This window comes from Neomonachus schauinslandi, chromosome 1, assembly GCF_002201575.2.
Source record: "Neomonachus schauinslandi chromosome 1, ASM220157v2, whole genome shotgun sequence".
NCBI classification, from domain to species: Eukaryota; Metazoa; Chordata; class Mammalia; order Carnivora; family Phocidae; genus Neomonachus; species Neomonachus schauinslandi.
Genome location: NC_058403.1, coordinates 75,353,557 through 75,370,546, shown reverse-complemented (window position 1 = coordinate 75,370,546; position 16,990 = coordinate 75,353,557). Strand labels below are relative to the sequence as shown.

The following is a 16,990-nucleotide window of genomic DNA, read 5'->3' as shown; positions in this document are numbered from 1 at the left end:
GGCTTGATTTCAGAATTTCTTCATATGAAGGTGGGGGGCCTGAAGTGCCAAAACTTGGAGCAGGATAGAGTTCAGGGTTTTGAGTTTGAAGGTTTTCTAATGTTGCCAGTTGATGAGTCAGAATTAGAATCGGCTTGATTTCAGAATTTCTTCATATGGAGGTGGGGGGCCTAAAGTGCCAAAACATGGAGCAGGATAGAGTTCAGGGTTTTGAGTTTGAAGGTGAATTCCAACATTTGGATTCACAGCCACTTCTGTCCCTGGAAAGAGAAAAATGGGGACTTGTAATCTTTCTAGTCAGCATAAAACAGAAGTACACGAACTGCCTAATAAAATCTGCCATTTCTTGGATCACTGGAGCAACAGAAAATTATTTGTACCCTTGAGAAAAAATTTACAGCCATCCTGCTCTCTCTGCAGTGATAGTTTAGTCACTATAGCAAGAAAATTTGGTCTCATGAACAGATTATATCATCACTGACTAAACCCATCAAGAAGCATTTACAGTTTAGCCGCTGAAAGTAGGAGGAATGCCCTTTTTGGTAAATTGGAAGACAAGATTCCTATAAATACTAATGGTATTTTAGCTAATGTTTCCATCATGGGAAATGCAAATCTCAATAGAAATATTTAAATATAATGTCTGAACTTCATTATTTTATATTTATGCTCTGCAAACTACAACTAATGTAATTAATTAAACATTTCTCTATGATAAATAGTAAAAATGTTAACTTGCGAAAAGTTTGCATCTAAAGTATACACACACAATAAAGGAAAAGCATCATTAAATTTTAAAAAACGCTTCGAAATCAAAATTTTGACTTTTAGATTATGCACATTATAAGGCACTAAATATCAAAAACAAGCATTTTCTTCCTCAAACTGATCACTTTGAGAAACTATGTACTTATTCCCATAGCTCTTTTGGAAATCTCTTATTAATATTTCCTTGAAAGACTGTTACTGTTTTTGAGTTACAACAGGAACCAACAGTAATATTTCATAGGCACAATCCTCTCACTCCCTTTATAAATAAATAAATAAATATATGTATATATATATATATTTTTTTTTTTTTTCCTACCTTGGTCTTTGGCTGTCTTGAAATGGTTTGATTGCTTCTTTTCAAAACAATAACAACTATAAATTCCAGTAACAGTTCTTAATTCACCTTTAAAGAGGAGTGCCTGGTGCCACAGTCGGTTAAGCGTCTGACTCTTGGTTTCAGCTCACGTCATGATCTCAGGGTCCTGGGATGGAGCCCTTCCACGGGCTCCATGCTCAGTGGGGAGTCAGCTTGAGATTCTCTCCCTTTCCTTCTGCCCCTTCCCCTGCTCACATGCTCTCTCTCTCTTGCAAATAAATAAATCTTAAAAAAAATAAAAATAATAAACCTTTAAAGAAAAAAAATAGGCCCTTGAATTAAATCTAGTTCTGTGACTGTTTTCGTATATTAAATTTAATTGGAACAGAGCCATGTAACTCATCTACATATTGTCCCTTTTTACACTGCAATGGCAGAGAGGAGTAGCCCCCTACAGGGACCAATGGCCTGCAAAATCAAACATATTTCCTGTCGGGCCCTTAATAGAAAAAGTTTGTTGACTTCTTGAACGATTAAGATTTGATACCATCTGGGGCACCTGGGTGGCTCAGTCATTAAGTGTCTACCTTTGGCTCAGGATTGAGCCCCACATCGGGCTCCCTGCTCAGCGGGAAGCCAGCTTCTCCCTCTTCCACTCACCCTGCTTGTGTTCCCTGTCTCACTGTGTCTCTCTCTGTCAAATAAATAAATAAAATCTTAAAAAAAAAAAAGATTTGATACCACCAAGGAGATCCCAAAGAAAATGACACAATTATCAGAACCATTCAAGGAACAGTTAGATGTTAGACAATCGCCGCATCCCTAGAATCCATATGTAGGTTACTCAGAATCTTTTTGCCTTGGAATGGACGGTGTTTATTTGGAATCATGAATTTTCATATATTTGTATTTGTATTCACTAGCTGGCAGACCTAAGTATAATAAATCAAATATTAATATAATCTGTGAAGGGTAGAGTATTTTGAATAGAAGGCTGGTTCAGCACTTTTCTTAAGGAAGTATTTGTTTAATTGAATGATTTACTCCTAGGCTATTACATAACATTTCATATGTCAGTTTTCTCCTATGCAATAGAAGGATAATGATATTATCTATGTCTGTAAAAACATGGCTAAATGAATGTAGAATGCTTAAAACAAAACGTGGTACACAGTAATTATCCATTAATAGCTAATTATTATTATTATTATTATTGTAGAAGTAATAGTACTATATTTCAAGAACTCTACTGTATGCTAGGAATATGCATGCATTTTCTTTTATTTACAATATTATTTTCTTTCTTTTTTTTTAAGATTTTATTTATTTATTTGAGAGAGAGAGAGTGAGAGACAGAGAGCACGAGAGGGAGGAGGGTCAGAGGGAGAAGCAGACTCCCCGCCGAGCAGGGAGCCCGATGCGGGACTTGATCCAGGGACTCCAGGATCATGACCTGAGCCGAAGGCAGTCGCTTAACCAACTGAGCCACCCAGGCGCCCCTACAATATTATTTTCTAATTTATCCTATTTTAATGGGTATATACTTATTTGATCATCATTATTAACATCACAACAGAGATTATGAAACAAAATAATTTGTGGAGTTAGAGCCTTTTGCAGTTAGGAAGTTCAGGATAACATGAGCTAAGTCTGAGGCACTTGATAAAACTGTTAACATGGGCAAAGTGTACTTACCCCAGCCCTTCCCTCCATTGTCGATACTGGTACTGGGCATTGCCCGTTTCCTACATGGACTACTGCTGGTATATCCAGTACAGAGTCAATGGTAATTTGGGTATCATTCTGACTGGAGTGGTTGATCAGATTGACTTGACACAACTATGAGCTCAAATTTATTTCTACTACTTCCAGTATCAATATCGTGCTCCTGGCAAGAGGACATTAACAATTGCTCTCTGTGGTAGGAAAGTTTCATGTTATCACCTTACTACAAATCTGGCCATTGCCTTTAAGCTTATTATGAAAACCACAGGGCATTCATTTGGTAAACATAACTAAGCCAATGTGTAGAGAAAGCTTTTGTGAAATCAAACATCTATCAGTTTTCAGTTTGTTTCAAAGCAGGTTTACATGCAATACAAGTATCCCCCACTTTTGAAAGTTTACATTACTCCACTTCATTTTCACGAAAGACTTACAGTAGTACCTGTTTTTTTTTTCAAAGATTTTATTTATTTATTATTTATTTGAGAGAGAGAGAATGAGAGAGAGCGCACATGAGAGAGGGGAGGGTCAAGAGGGAGAAGCAGACTCCCTGCCGAGCAGGAAGCCTGATGCGGGACTCGATCCAGGGACTCCAGGATCATGACCTGAGCCGAAGGCAGTCGCTCAACCAACTGAGCCACCCAGGCGCCCCAGTAGTATCTGTTTTTGCTAACCGAAAGAAAATTAAAAAGGATTTTATAGCAGAGTTCAGATTTCCTACATCATTAAGATTAGTCCAATAGACCTGCCATATTTGAACATGCCCCTTCCACCTCTTCTCTTTTCGTTTCTTTATCTCATTCCTTCCTCTTCTATGAGAGTGGCTAACAGTGCCTGAATATGAGTCACAGTTCTACCATGGGCTAATTGTTAGAGTTCTAAGTGCCTTGCTTCCCTCACCTTTGGAGGGTTCAAAATGATAGTGAACCCCTCATAGCGTTGTAGGGAAGAATAAATGAGACTAGAGATGCCAGGTGTTAGCACAGAGCATGGCACATGGTAAGTGCTCAATAAATGTGAGCTATTACTACTATCATGCCTTGGAAGGAAAGTATGTGAATGAAATACTCCCTCTTTCCTTACCTAAAATGAGTCACAGAATATTTACCTAAAGAACGTATAGAGAAGTAACACTTCAGAAACGATCCTAAAATAAGATAGGATCCAGGAGAGGTGAGGGAGAAAGGAGCTGGCATGTGAAGCCTGCTTCTTCTCTGTCCCTGTCCACTCCTCTTTCCCCTCCCCAACTCAGAGCCCTCACATTTCATCCTTGCTGAAAGATTAGTATTTCTATTTACCTTGAAGTAAGAAAAAAGGGAGATTATCTCTGAAATTGCAGAAGAAATGGGGTCAGGAAGATTGGATCTCTGAAAGGCAGCATTATCAAGGAGATCAGCCCCCAAGATGAGTGGCCTCAGGAGGGGTATCTCCGTGGGTACTCCCCTCGCTGGCTTCTCAGGAATGGCATGGGACCTGTTTGCTGCCCTGCTGGGCTAACAGGACCCAGCTCTGATCTACATAGGATGGAAGAAGAGTCAGTATAGATTTTACAGTAGTTTATTATTTTTAATAAGGAATATGGACAGATAATGGTGGGGATCTCTCCTCTATGCTCTCAAGTTCTCTCTTTTCTAGTGAACACTAGATTGTTTTTTCTGCTTCAAGTCTTCTGTCCTTCTCTCACCTACTAGACCCAAACTTTTTTCTTTTCGTTATCCTTAAATGTCTTATTTTCTCATAAATAAAAGGTTTTATGCAGCTTCACAACCTTATTTCCAATGAAAACCTATTTTCAGTAAATTAACAAAAAAACTTTTTTGTTTATAGTCAACTTTAAAACTCCTTTGCCATTACTTATTTTTTTCAAACACAGATTTAACACATAAACAAAACCATGAAACTAACAAACTCAAAATTTTTTCAAGTCACTTATATTTTCTACCTATTCACCCTGTCTCATAGTCCTGGATCTTATAAAGTGAGGGCATTGATTCTGATTTGGGGTACAGATGGGTATAGAGAATTTTAATGATGTTCTCTTTTTCTCCCACCTTTACTAAAAATTTGCATACCCTGCAAATCTCCTATTTTCTGTGGAATGCTCAGATAAAAGGGATCCCAAAAGAATCATTAAAATAGGTAAGGTAAGGTAAGGCCATAAGAAAACATTGAAATAAGAAATGTTTGCCCCAACACAGGTGCTGAGTTATTCTAGGACTGTTAGAGTCTGATGGCTGAAAGAAGGGGTGAGAGGTCTCAGAGACCACTTCACAGGCAACCCTACTCAGGAAGGCTTGGGGCACTGAGCAGGTCCTTTCTGGGGTACAGCAGGGATGCTAAGGGAAGGCTGGATCCAGGAGATGCGTTGGGAGTGGGAAGGGGGACAGGATGATAATGGAAGAAGGGATTATCTAGGAGGCCCCCCGGGGCTGGGTCCAGGAAGAGGAGGTGGGACTGAGGTAGAAAAAAGTAACATGACTTTAGGACTTGTATAAAATAAATATTCATTTCATTCCTCAAAATACCTCCAACTGTAGGTTTTTTTCTCCTCTTGCTCTTCATCCTTCCCCTTTCCCTCCACTTTCCTGGTCTCCCTCCTTCCCTCTTTTTGGTGCATGAAGAGCTTCATTGTGACATGTTGTGGACATGGAAACATGGATCCCATGAGAGGGGAAGGAAGACAGAGAAATCTGACCACTGGATCAACAGAGAACTGTGAAAAGGCATGACTACTGGCCTATGGAGATGCAACTGGGGTCTGGATGTTTGTATGAGATTCCCAAGGACCTTTCCCAGACAGAAATCTCATTGTGCATTGGGTGGGTTGGACTGGCAAGGCCTTCCTTACACACCGTTTATGAGGATTCTAAGCCAAGTGTTTGCCTTTCTCTCTCGAATATTTCTAATCAAGATAATTGACAACTTGAGCCATAATAATAACACCCAACTAAGCAAGGGAAATAAATAAATAAATAGGAATGGGCAACCTAACCTCTGGACCTAAAACGGAAAGCAACAAAATGAGTTTTATAATATAACTTAAGCTGGGGGAAAGCTTAAATGTTTCTTGAGCAAAATCAGATTCAGAGTGATGCCAGTGGGATTAGGAAGGAACCAATAAAATGAGAAAGGGAATGGGGATTCTGGAGAGCAATCCTTACCTTTGAGGAATCACCCAGTGGAAATGCCTGGAGGTTTGAGATATAAGGCTGCACTTAGAGTAAAGGATGAGGTGACTAAGCCATGAGTGCCCTGCCCAAATTTTCACTGGCTCCCTACCCTCAATTATGGACAATTTGAAGTCTATTAGTTGACTTGCAGCAAAGATCTATGTGGTATATTGATCCAGCATAGGAAGAAAAGTAGATAACATCCTCTGAGTGGATTAATAGCCACTTTTCCAGGTTGGGATTTAGCAATTAGAAATAATATCTGAGGAGCCCCTAGTCTAGTGCCTAGCAGTAGGTAGATGCGGAATAAATTTTGACTATATTTTAAATAATTTCTTCCCAAGTATATTCTTTTCCTGTCCACAATGATTTCAGGATAATATAGAGAATGTGATTCTAATGTCCTGTATTTGGTATAATTACACACAGATTATTGCAGTAATCTCTCAGGCTTGACACTTTCTCTCCCAGTCATACCTGTTCAGGCAAGTTTGGGCAAATTCAAAAGCATATGTAAATCACCACGCAGGAAATATAAAAACATCAGATAAATGGAGATATAACTGTGGCACATACACTGCCTTAAAAATGATAATACTATATATAACTGGGTAACTTACTTATAATTAAGAAGAGAAGTTTTTAAAGATTCAAGATAGTCTAGTAAAAGAGTCTTCTTCAGAGTAAGTAAAGGGCTAAGGAGATCAGAGTGGATTTTCCCCCTTAGAAACTGAAGTCAAGTTGGAGGAATCATAATTACATTTATTTTAAATACCTCAAGTTAAAAAAAATAAAAATAGACTAATGTGACCATGTTGACCCCTTTGACTCATACAATTTATTAGAATGTCAGTGACCGTATTTCCTCCTATGCTCAATAGAAAGTGTTCGATTTTAGGAGAAAGATTATTTTTTCACTGGAGACTTTAATTATCCTTCCACAAATAACCATTTCTCAAACTGACATGTGTTTCTTTCATTAAATAATGACTTTTTAAAAAGCCAAGAGTAAATATAATCACTAAATCTTAGAGTACCAAGTTCTGATATTAAAACATTTATTTTGACCCCACTTTGTATTTAGCTGTTAGTTTTCCCAGGGCATGCCCTGCTCCATCTATTGAAAATCTTACGCTGGCCCAAGTTCCTGAAGGGCATCTGTTAAAATCTACCAAGCCCTCTTGAGGCCACTAAGTATGGTGTACAAGACAGCACCTTAGAGGGAAAGTTTCATAACAAACGGTCTGGTTGAGAACGATGCTTAACACAAAGAAATAATCTGTGATCTGTGATCTCCTCGAAATCAGTAAGTGATAATTTTGTTACTTTCAGCTAAGGCTGGTGGTTACAAATAAGCCTAAAACGGGGAGAAAGGACACGAGTACTGACATCCGCCTGCCCAATTCCAAGTATTTCAGGCTGTGTGTTGGTAGCAGACAACCTGGAAAGTGTGATTCAGTGCTATTGCAGATAAGTGAGGCATGGAGAACTTAGTAAATGAGACTATAGTCTCATAGGATAGTTTGATATCAAAGGCTCAGAGAGGTTCTTATGTACCTTACGGCCTACCACTCACTTGGAGTGACCAGTCCTGTATATCTCTTCTCTCTTGCATGTTGACTGAGCAAAATGTTGAGGTTCTATCACCATACTCAACTATGGGTCATTTCCCTAAGACACATTTTCTTCTTTTCAGGTCTCCTTTCTTCTGAAGTTTCTCACTTAGACTCTCTCCCCACGGCATCATGCCTTTGTGTCTCCAATAAACTATGTCTTATTCTCAGTTCACAAATCTGCTTTCCAGAGGTTAGTGTTTCAATTCACCACAAACCATTAGGTTTCAAACAGGAAGTCTAGAAGTGTGCAGACAGCTCACCATAAACGGGGTCCAAGTCTCCAACAGCAAAAACAGCCATAGTGCGTCTGGGGGAATCAATTTGGGGTCTCCTCAGCCAGCACTGGAGGCAGAAGAACACTACTCCGCAGAGAAGAGCCACCAGGAAAATCAGCAGCAGAAACCTGATGCCAGAAGAAGGAGGGAAGGCATGAGGTGGAGCGTGCAGGGAGGTTAAGAACTCCTGCTACTTCCTGTCTTCCACGAGACAGGGTGCAAGAAATCTGTGAGGCCAAACTCCTTAAGCAATGCCCCCCACCACTCATACATTCTCACTAAACTTGGAATGTTTGCTGCGCTCAGAGTGGGTCGATCTTGCCAGGTGACGATGATCAATCATTTCCTCTGGAAATTGGAGGGTTGTTCTAAGGCACAGTGTCTTTATCCCTTAATTCACTCATCCATTATTCCTATCTTTCAGCCAGCCAGCCATGCATCCAACTAGTAGTTAAGCAACTGAACAGATTTTAGATGTTGGGTGGGGTTGGGGATTTAAAGGGAGACAAAGCAGGAGCTAACCACCTAATTGAGAGAATTAAAAATGTTTAGTTTAAAAAATACAGAAGTCATGATGTAGAAGGTGTCGAACGACTGTCTTATAATTTCTGAAAGACTAGCTTGTAAAAGGTAGAAGTCTTATTTTGAAGGTTTTTAAGACTTTTGAAATGAGTAATGGAGTCCTTTAGGGAGATTTCAAAAGAAAGAACAATTACTTTACTGTTAAATTTCTCTAATTTGGGAATAAACTATTATTCCTAAAAACAGTTTAGTTCCCTGTCACAGGAAGTACATAAGTAAACATAGCCAATAACCAGAAAGTGATGTTTCCACATATATTACATGACTTCTAAAATTTCCTTAACTCTATGATTTTATGTGCCATTTCAATTAGAGAGAGTGTGTGTATATATATATATGCCACCACAGGTTTTATAACAAACTGAGAATGTCCTTACCAGATATACCAGCCATTTGTGTATTGATGTTTATAGTTTACACACCTGGTGGTAAAAGAGGAAGAGTTAATGCTGGACCTCTAGACGGCCAAAGCCTATTCTCTTGGAGCATAATATTTGTTCTGACCATACCTATTTCCCCAGAACGATCATGCACTCACTGTGCACCACCCCCCAGCACAATGAGGTAAATGTTTACAGTATGACCACTTCACCCGGGACACTGAGAATACAGGTAAATGTTCAACTGTCACACACAGAAACTTGCACTGTCATAGGTTTGACTCTAGGGTTACAAAGACAGTTGTGTATTGAGAAGGTGGTGCCTAATTTTTCAGGGCTAACATATCACAGATAGTAGGTATGAAGGTTCTTTAAAATGCGGATTCACCAGGGGAGGTTTATAATCTCTGTTAACCTTTAATATCTTGGTAGAGAGTAGCAAGGCTGCAGACCTGGTTAGAGGAAGAATTTGGGAAAAGGGGAAAATGACTTAAAGCCACATGTACCATTTACCAAGGAGTGAAAAGTTGATTTCTTCAGTCAGGATAGTCAAACCACTTGTGTGTCTAGGCACAATGTAATCATTCCTGGTATAAGTTTTAAAAAGTTTCCTCACATGAAAACAAAATTCACAGTGTGATTTTCAGAAGGTTTAACTCTCCAGGTGTAGACACTTATGTGCTATTCATTGCAGAATCCGTCCCTATGCTAGGCATGGGGAATGTAGGTTTACTGATCGACTTTTTTCATACTTCGGTACATGGGCCATTGTTGAAGTATTCTGGGATTAAGCAGTGGAAACCTATTCATCACAGCCCGATAAGCTTGTGAGTTGAAGCTGTACTTAATCATGGCTACTTCAGCCTTTGTTAAAATAACACTTAGTACTTTCCAGCTTGAAAGCACTCATAACTGTCAGCTAATTTATTGCTCCCAGCATCTCCAAGGAGGTAGTGTGTCATGTTTATCATCATCCTAGTCAGAAGTGACTTTTTAACATATGTGAAGTGTCAACGTAAAAATTTTACCCCAAACATTTAAGAGGAAAGTTAATCACCCAGTGAACAAGTTTTTCGTTTTTTGTGTTGTAGGCTGTGTGTGTGTGTGTGTGTGTGTGTGTGTGTGTTCACCTAAAGACACAGGTACAAATGGCTGGGAAAAAAATGGCAGTTGAAGTATAACTTTAAAAATCATCCTAAGACAAGAAATCATCGATAATGGATTTTAAAAATAATTAATGACACATCCTTATAAAGGAATGTTATCCAGTCATCAAAAAGAATGTAGATTCATATTTATCACCAAAAGCCTTGTGAAGTAAAATAGTAAAGAAGTCTCAGTTCTACTTTGTATATTCTTTTACATAAATGCAATATTTTCATTAAATAAGTATTTTATAGTAATAGCCACATATATACCGAGTTACTAACAATGTTTACTTTTCTTACAGTTGGTATCATGAGGCACTTTATCTTTTCCACATTTCCATATTGTTTGAATGTATAATACGTCACTTTTATAGTCATAAAAATGTTAAATATTATATTAAAAAATATAAATCTTAAACATATAGTATCCCACCTTAGACATAGGGAAATTCTCTTGGTGTCCTAGCCCAATAAAAGAGCAGAAGTTTCCCATTTGGAATCTTGAAATGGAAATGCATGATCAGGAGTATGGATTGCTTCATCTCTCTCCATTACAAATCTCTGCTTACCCTCTCTACATTTAAAAATAGATCATATCCTTATCAAAATGTGAATTCTAAAGATTAACCACCTCAAGTTGTTTCTCAGTTCTTTAATTTTTGAGCCACTCAGTATTTTTTGCCAGTGATAACAATTACTCAATCGACTTATTTCACTTTCTCTTTCTGATCCTGTGCACTCACTGGTGGAGTTTCTGATATGCAGTAAATACAATGGCCAAGAAGGAGTTAGCTGGACAAATGCAAAGTGCTCATGTAATTTCCAAATTGCAGGTACCTTTGGGATCATTTAGTTCACTCAGGAATTTACACAGTCTCCAACTGAAACCCAGAGTAGGAAAGTTGGTGGGGAGGTCACTAGCTGGCCAAAGAATTTAAACCAGATTACAAGTCTCCTGACTCTGTATGCTTCCCTCCTTCACCACCATTATTTCCATGTCTTTCCCAAGGTCAATTTTTAAAGGTCAAGTTTTTTTTTTTTTTTAAGTAGACTCATGCCCAACGTGGGGCTTGAACTCACAACCCTGAGATCAGGAGTCGCATGCTCTACTGACTGAGCCAGCCAGGTGCCCCTTAAACAGATTTTTTTAAAATTTTTTAAAAAAGGTATCTGAACAATAACAATATTCTAATTGCTCAAATTTTAGATGCAAGATGTTCAGTGTAGGAAAAGTTACATTTTTAAAAATGAAGTTATTACTCAGAGATTTATATATGATTGGTCAAATTGGGATGATGCCAAAAATGAAAAACATTCAGGACAAATGAGAACCAGCTATGATGCTTAAGGAAGACATTCCCAATCATCAGAGTTCTCTGGAAGTGGTTGCTGACGGATTTTTTCTGACTCTACTGGAAGACTACTGCCCTACTTTACTTGGATGTTGTGGAGATGATTCTTCCTCTACAGGGATGATTTGCCTAGTTGATCTTTATTATTCTTCTCAGTGCTGAGATTCTGTGGACCTAAGACTAACTATAAATTCCTTAATTTATTAAATTCAAGAACAAAACTGCAGAATTGCTCCAGTGGCTCCTTTGCTAGAATCACCCAGAACTTTCTTCTAAACCAGTTATATAACTTCAGGGGGAATTAACTCACTTTCAGATTCACGATGCTATGAGGTAAGGTCTCAATATTATAATCCTCATTGCACAATTGGGAAAATTCAGGCATGAAGTAGCTTGCCCAAGATAACAAAGCTGAAAGTGGCCAAGTCGGGTTTCACGCCCAAATGGTCTGGCTATGGAGTCTGTGTCTCTTACGACCATGCAGCCCCACCACTGGGAACAGTAAAAGCCAGCTCTGGCCTCACATTACTATGTGGAGTACTGCCTGAATGCATTCAATATCCTGTATTCCAAATGCTTTACAAGTATTAGAAACACAAAAAGCAATAGAAATGAGAGCATGGAGGGTATCACACAAAGAGAATAAGCCAAGAGTGAGATTAGTTTTTAAACTGAATATAGTAAACCCCACATGTAGAATTTAACCCAACTCGAGATCTGGCTTAAGCTTTCTAGCGGTTAATAGGATGAAAGAGAGATTTGGTTATAGAGTATCCTCTAAAATTAACAAAATCATACAGCATTACTCACCAGATGCACAACTATTCCTGGAGTAGACACCAGAGAAGAAGGCAAACTCTGGGGCTTTATGAAGAGGATACTGTTGGCAATGGGGACAACGTTTTTCATATGCTCTTAGAATATATGCAATAACAAATTTCATGGATCTTTTTCTTTTTTAAATCATTCCTTAACGTAGGCAAGAGTGCAATTTAGCTATTATAGTCTGGGAGAGAGATGGATGCTATATCATATCACCCGGAGACTGGCGGCTTGACCTAATTAATCTGGGGTAAGTTGTATAGTATCTAGAAAAATAGATGAACCATATATCCCTCCTGTATTTCACCCAGGGTATAATTTCATTTAATATTGGACATACAGTACGACTTTATAGTGCAAAATTGTAATACATATATAGTAGTAGTAGTGCAGTACATACAGTATACATATATGTATGGTACATATACATACTTTGTAGTATAAAATTCTGGCTCAGGAGTCAGTCCTGGGTCCAAATCCAAGCTCTGCATTTTACTTGCTTACCCTTGAGCAAAACACTTAACTTCCTCAAGGCAGGTAAGACGGTGACATATTCGGAATCTATTAATGCAATTATTTGACAGAATCCTGTGTATGTATGATCATATTTATGATTTGTAAGTCACCCTACATACGAACATATATGCACATCCGTGTATTTGCTTATTTTGGGGAGGGAAGAGGATTAGGGGTGTAATGGGGAGGCTCTATCTTATTTTTTTCATACGCTAAATTACTTATAGTATTTAAATTTTATGTAAAGACAGCCTAGGAACGCATTGTTCATACAACGAAATGCCGTTATAAAAATTAACTGAGTAGAGGCGCTGAGTGGCTCAGTTGTTAAGTGTCTGCCTTTGGCTTGGGTCATGATCCCAGGGTCCTGGGATCAAGCCCCGCATCGGGCTCTCTGCTCAGCGGGAAGCCTACTTCTTCCTCCCCCACTCCCCCTGCTTGTGTTCCCTCTCTCGCTGTCTCTCTCTCTGTGTCAAAAAATAAATAAAAATCTTAAAAAAAAATTAACTGAGTAGTTTAGATCAGAAAAAATAGTTTGGGTTTGAAAACAAATATAAACAGAACTAGTCATCTCTCAAACACCTTGTAGTGGCAAAAGATTTGGGATAGCATCTATCTTCAGTACAAATACTTACCTAATATCACCTCTCTGCAATACCAGCTACTTTCTTGCCCTTTCTTTTTATTTTCTGCTAGTTGGCATTTTATTTGAGGTGGACTCTTCTTTTCATTCAAAAGAAATGGTATTAATGACAAACACAGCAGACACTTGCATGCAAAGTGAGGTAGCTAAAACAAGAATTGTTCTTAAGTACTAGTTGAAGCCCTTCGTTAATTTGCTACTGTCTTTCTTTGAGTCTCAATTTCTTTACCTGAAAAGGAGACCAGTAGCCTCAGTGATTGGAAAGTCAGTTTATCAAGGTCCTCAATAGCGTATTTTCCTGTCCTATTGATCGAAAAATTAGATTCAACATTTATGATCATATTGATTGAAGAATTAGATTCAACATTTATAATCCTTTCCAATTATGAATTTCTGTATTCAATTATTCTGGGTCATAGATAGAAGATAATTGGGCAAGATGAAACAGCCAGGAGATCCAGAGTTAGGTAAGTACATCAGTCATCAAAAACTCCATCATGTCACAAACACCAGAAGTCAGAAAAAGGTGAGTCCAAAATCAATGCAAAGAAAGAGCAATGGAGAGCCATGCAAAAACTGGAAGAACAGTACAGACTTAACACACAGATGATCAATAATGAGATGATCCACCAAAGCAGATGAATGGTTCCAGGGCCAAGGAAGGCATTCCACATAGCATGGCCTCTTCATCTGGAAGCAGTGCCCAGGCCATGCGTGAGACCCTGGCCTTGAGGGTAACTGGTAATAATAATTGAAAACAGTCAGCTGGCCATCAGGGCTGCATGGAGGAGAAGACCGTGCTTGGCAGACATGATTTTCTGACACTTGCACTAAGTCACGGTGTATTTTAGCTCTCATGAATCATCAGCAGCATTATTAATGGCATCTTCTCCCCATCTCCCGAATAGAATTCTGGGAACCATTAAGTCTATGGCCCCAAAAGTGAGAAAATTGAATCAATTAGTCACATAATCTATGTTAAATGCACTTCGAAATGTACACACAATACAGGTGAGAATCTTTGTCAGTTTGCTTATATTTGAAACTGAATATCTTAACAGCAGCCCACCATCACAGTGACTTAGGAGTGAGGATGCAGGGAGAGACGACATCGTGATGCTTTCATGAACCTGAAGAACCCTTGACACCACTGTGGTGGAGAATGCTGTAAGCAAAAATGCCTAGAAATCAATGAGGCTCTTTATATTTACCAAAGCTAATCATAATGAAAGTGCATCTTTTTCCCGCTTTTAGAAAAATTGAGCCATTTGCATTTAAAAACAATTTGCTCTTACTTTTCTTGCATGATTATAATCATCATTTGAGACTCATTTGGGGCTTCTCAAATGACTTGTGTCTTTTTTTATTCTTTGAATTTTGAAAATGCTAAATAAAAACATGGAGCCTCTTGCTATTTACTTACATTTCATTTTCTTCACATGGTGGGTCCGAGAGCACCAACTGAAACACATGTTTAGAACAATAAAATCCAAACATCTCATCAGTCTAATCCTTTAATACAAACAGCGCTCAGAGACAATGTGGGTTTATATTATTTCGTTTGTTTTTTTAATAAAAGCTCCGTAGCAGAGTCTATTATTGGTGCACCAAATTTTAATTGAAAAAAAAAAAATCTCCTGGTAGATTCTCTAGCTCAGCAGTGACAGGAAATATATATTGTGAGCCAGATTCCTATCTGACACACCCGTGTAGATGGATGTGAAAATGCCTTTTATTCTTTCTATAGGCAGATTTTGCTTCCTCTAAAGACCTTTCTTGCACCTTGCATTTTTTCTTTGTTTTCACATTTTAGCTAGAGGAAAGAAGTTCATTATTTGCGAAGCATTATTTTCACACAAGGAAATCAAGTTCCCTACGTGAAAACAGAAGTCCATCCTGTTAGCATTAATGGGTGTTAAATATATGCATGAAGGAGTGACTTTAACTAGCTCTAAGGGGAAGGTCGATTTAAAATTACATGGCATTCCTGTTGAGATTTACATTTCTCTCTTTATCAAAGAAGAGAGAAAAAGTAATAACCTTGTTTGCTTTGTTTTAAAAACCCAAACCATCAGCATTTCAATAAAATTATCCTAGTTCTCTGTGTTGAGCCTTACAGGTTACAAGAACACATCACAGAGGAAAGAAAGTACTCTGTTCTAGAGGTTTTGTTTGTAGGTTTGTTTTTCCCTTGAACTGTGACTCTTTCCACGCACAGTGAGAAAAATCTTTACATGTCATTTATATGTAGTCCTTAAACTTGGGTTAATGAGATCAGTGAAGTATTTATTTTCCTGGAGTATACCATACAAATATGAATACAAGTAAGAAGTTACAAAATTTAAAATGATAAGCTCCGGGATTTTTGTTAGATATGTCTTTTTTTCCCTTTGATCCCGAATGCATCCTCTTCAGCACCTTATATTTACTCCATCAAGTTTATTGGGCAAAGAGATTTGTGGAATTGCAGATGGAGCCATGAATTGGCCATCAGAGAGCATGGTAATGAACAATTTATAAGCACAGAAAATGAGTTGCACTCTCTTTTGCTAGAATGCTGCAAATAGATTTGCATACTAACTGAGAGGAAAATTAACATTCAAATTTTGTCCATAAAGAAAGTTTATTTATGAGTAGATGAACTCATTCGGGATCCAGCTTAACAGATAAACAAATAAAGCCCACATTTCACTTTCAAGTCACTCCCTAGTCTTCTGGGTGTGCTGCATCCTACCTAGCAAGAAGTCCAAAGTCTTCGATTATTTCCACCTCACTGCTGATGCATTAGCTGACGGACTTCGGGGTTATCATGAAATGCTGAGCAAGACAGAAATCTTTCAGATACATTGCATTCAAGTAACACAGATACAGAGATGCAGGTATTAGTCTGAATGAGATGCTAACGCAGAGGAACCAAAATAAACTCTAAGATGGTTCTGTCTACACTGTTCAGCATTGAAAAACGGGCAAGCCTCAAGTACGGTTGCAGGCAACAGGAAACATGTCTTAAATTAATCCTGCCACAGCATTTGGATATGTCAGTAGCATTTTTTATTTTAAAAAAATGCACAGCTTAGCAAAGTGAAGCAAAGATTACATTGCATTATATTACTTCAATAGCAATAGAAGTAATAAAGAAGAAATAAGACTGATGACATGGACCACTTCGTCGTCTGTATTTCTGACCAGTAAATACAGTAAGTCATAAGATGCTGGTAACACTGTCTTAAAGGAAATCTTTTAAATGTGAGAGTAGTTAAGTTACCCAAAGAACAAATCTAGAACAAATTAGGTTCTTAGAGTACCTCTGAAAATCTTTTCCCAGAAAGAGAGATGGTTACCTGGAATAGTGGCAAACACGAGGTTCCCGCTTTTGAGATCACTGAAGTAAAACTATAAGGTCTGGGTCTCAACATATTTAAGGAACAAGCTGCTCGAAGCTAGTGGTTCGCCTTCTGCGTTGATCTCCCTCTTTCCCTAGAACCTGTTAGCCTGTAAGTTACACTTCCCACCAGAGCACTCATTAATGATGCTCCTTGTGACTGGTAATGTGCATGCTGGGGGGCAGGCATGTTGGGTGCGTGCTCACAGGTACTCAGAGTTCAAGGAATTTCAGTGTAAGGTCAGAACCCTGGTACTGTTTGTCAAGCCCTTAGAAGTAAGGGTTATACATG

The 16,990-nt window shown here is 38.3% G+C and overlaps 1 protein-coding gene across 1 annotated transcript; it reads right to left on the bottom strand.

Annotated features, from left to right (window-relative positions):
* Positions 1–123: 123 nt before the first annotated feature.
* On the bottom strand, positions 124–16,732 carry TMEM207 (transmembrane protein 207). The gene is made up of 5 exons (XM_021692640.1): positions 16,658–16,732; positions 14,740–14,777; positions 8,833–8,877; positions 7,859–8,001; positions 124–260 (listed from the first exon to the last, which is right to left on the bottom strand). The coding sequence occupies exons 1-5, from the start codon at positions 16,730–16,732 to the stop codon at positions 124–126; spliced, it is 438 nt and encodes a 145-aa protein (XP_021548315.1).
* Positions 16,733–16,990: the final 258 nt, after the last annotated feature.

What these genes read in the sequence shown, in the direction of transcription:
- TMEM207 (XM_021692640.1), bottom strand. Translation starts at nt 16,732, where the DNA reads ATGTTGAGACCCAGACCTTATAGTTTTACTTCAGTGATCTCAAAAGCG. An exon ending in CGTGTTTGCCACTATTCCAG is followed by an intron (nt 14,778 to 16,657) that starts GTAACCATCTCT and finishes CATGTGTTTCAG; the next exon opens with TTGGTGCTCTCGGACCCACC. An exon ending in ACAAATGGCTGGTATATCTG is followed by an intron (nt 8,002 to 8,832) that starts GTAAGGACATTC and finishes TTCTGGCATCAG; the next exon opens with GTTTCTGCTGCTGATTTTCC.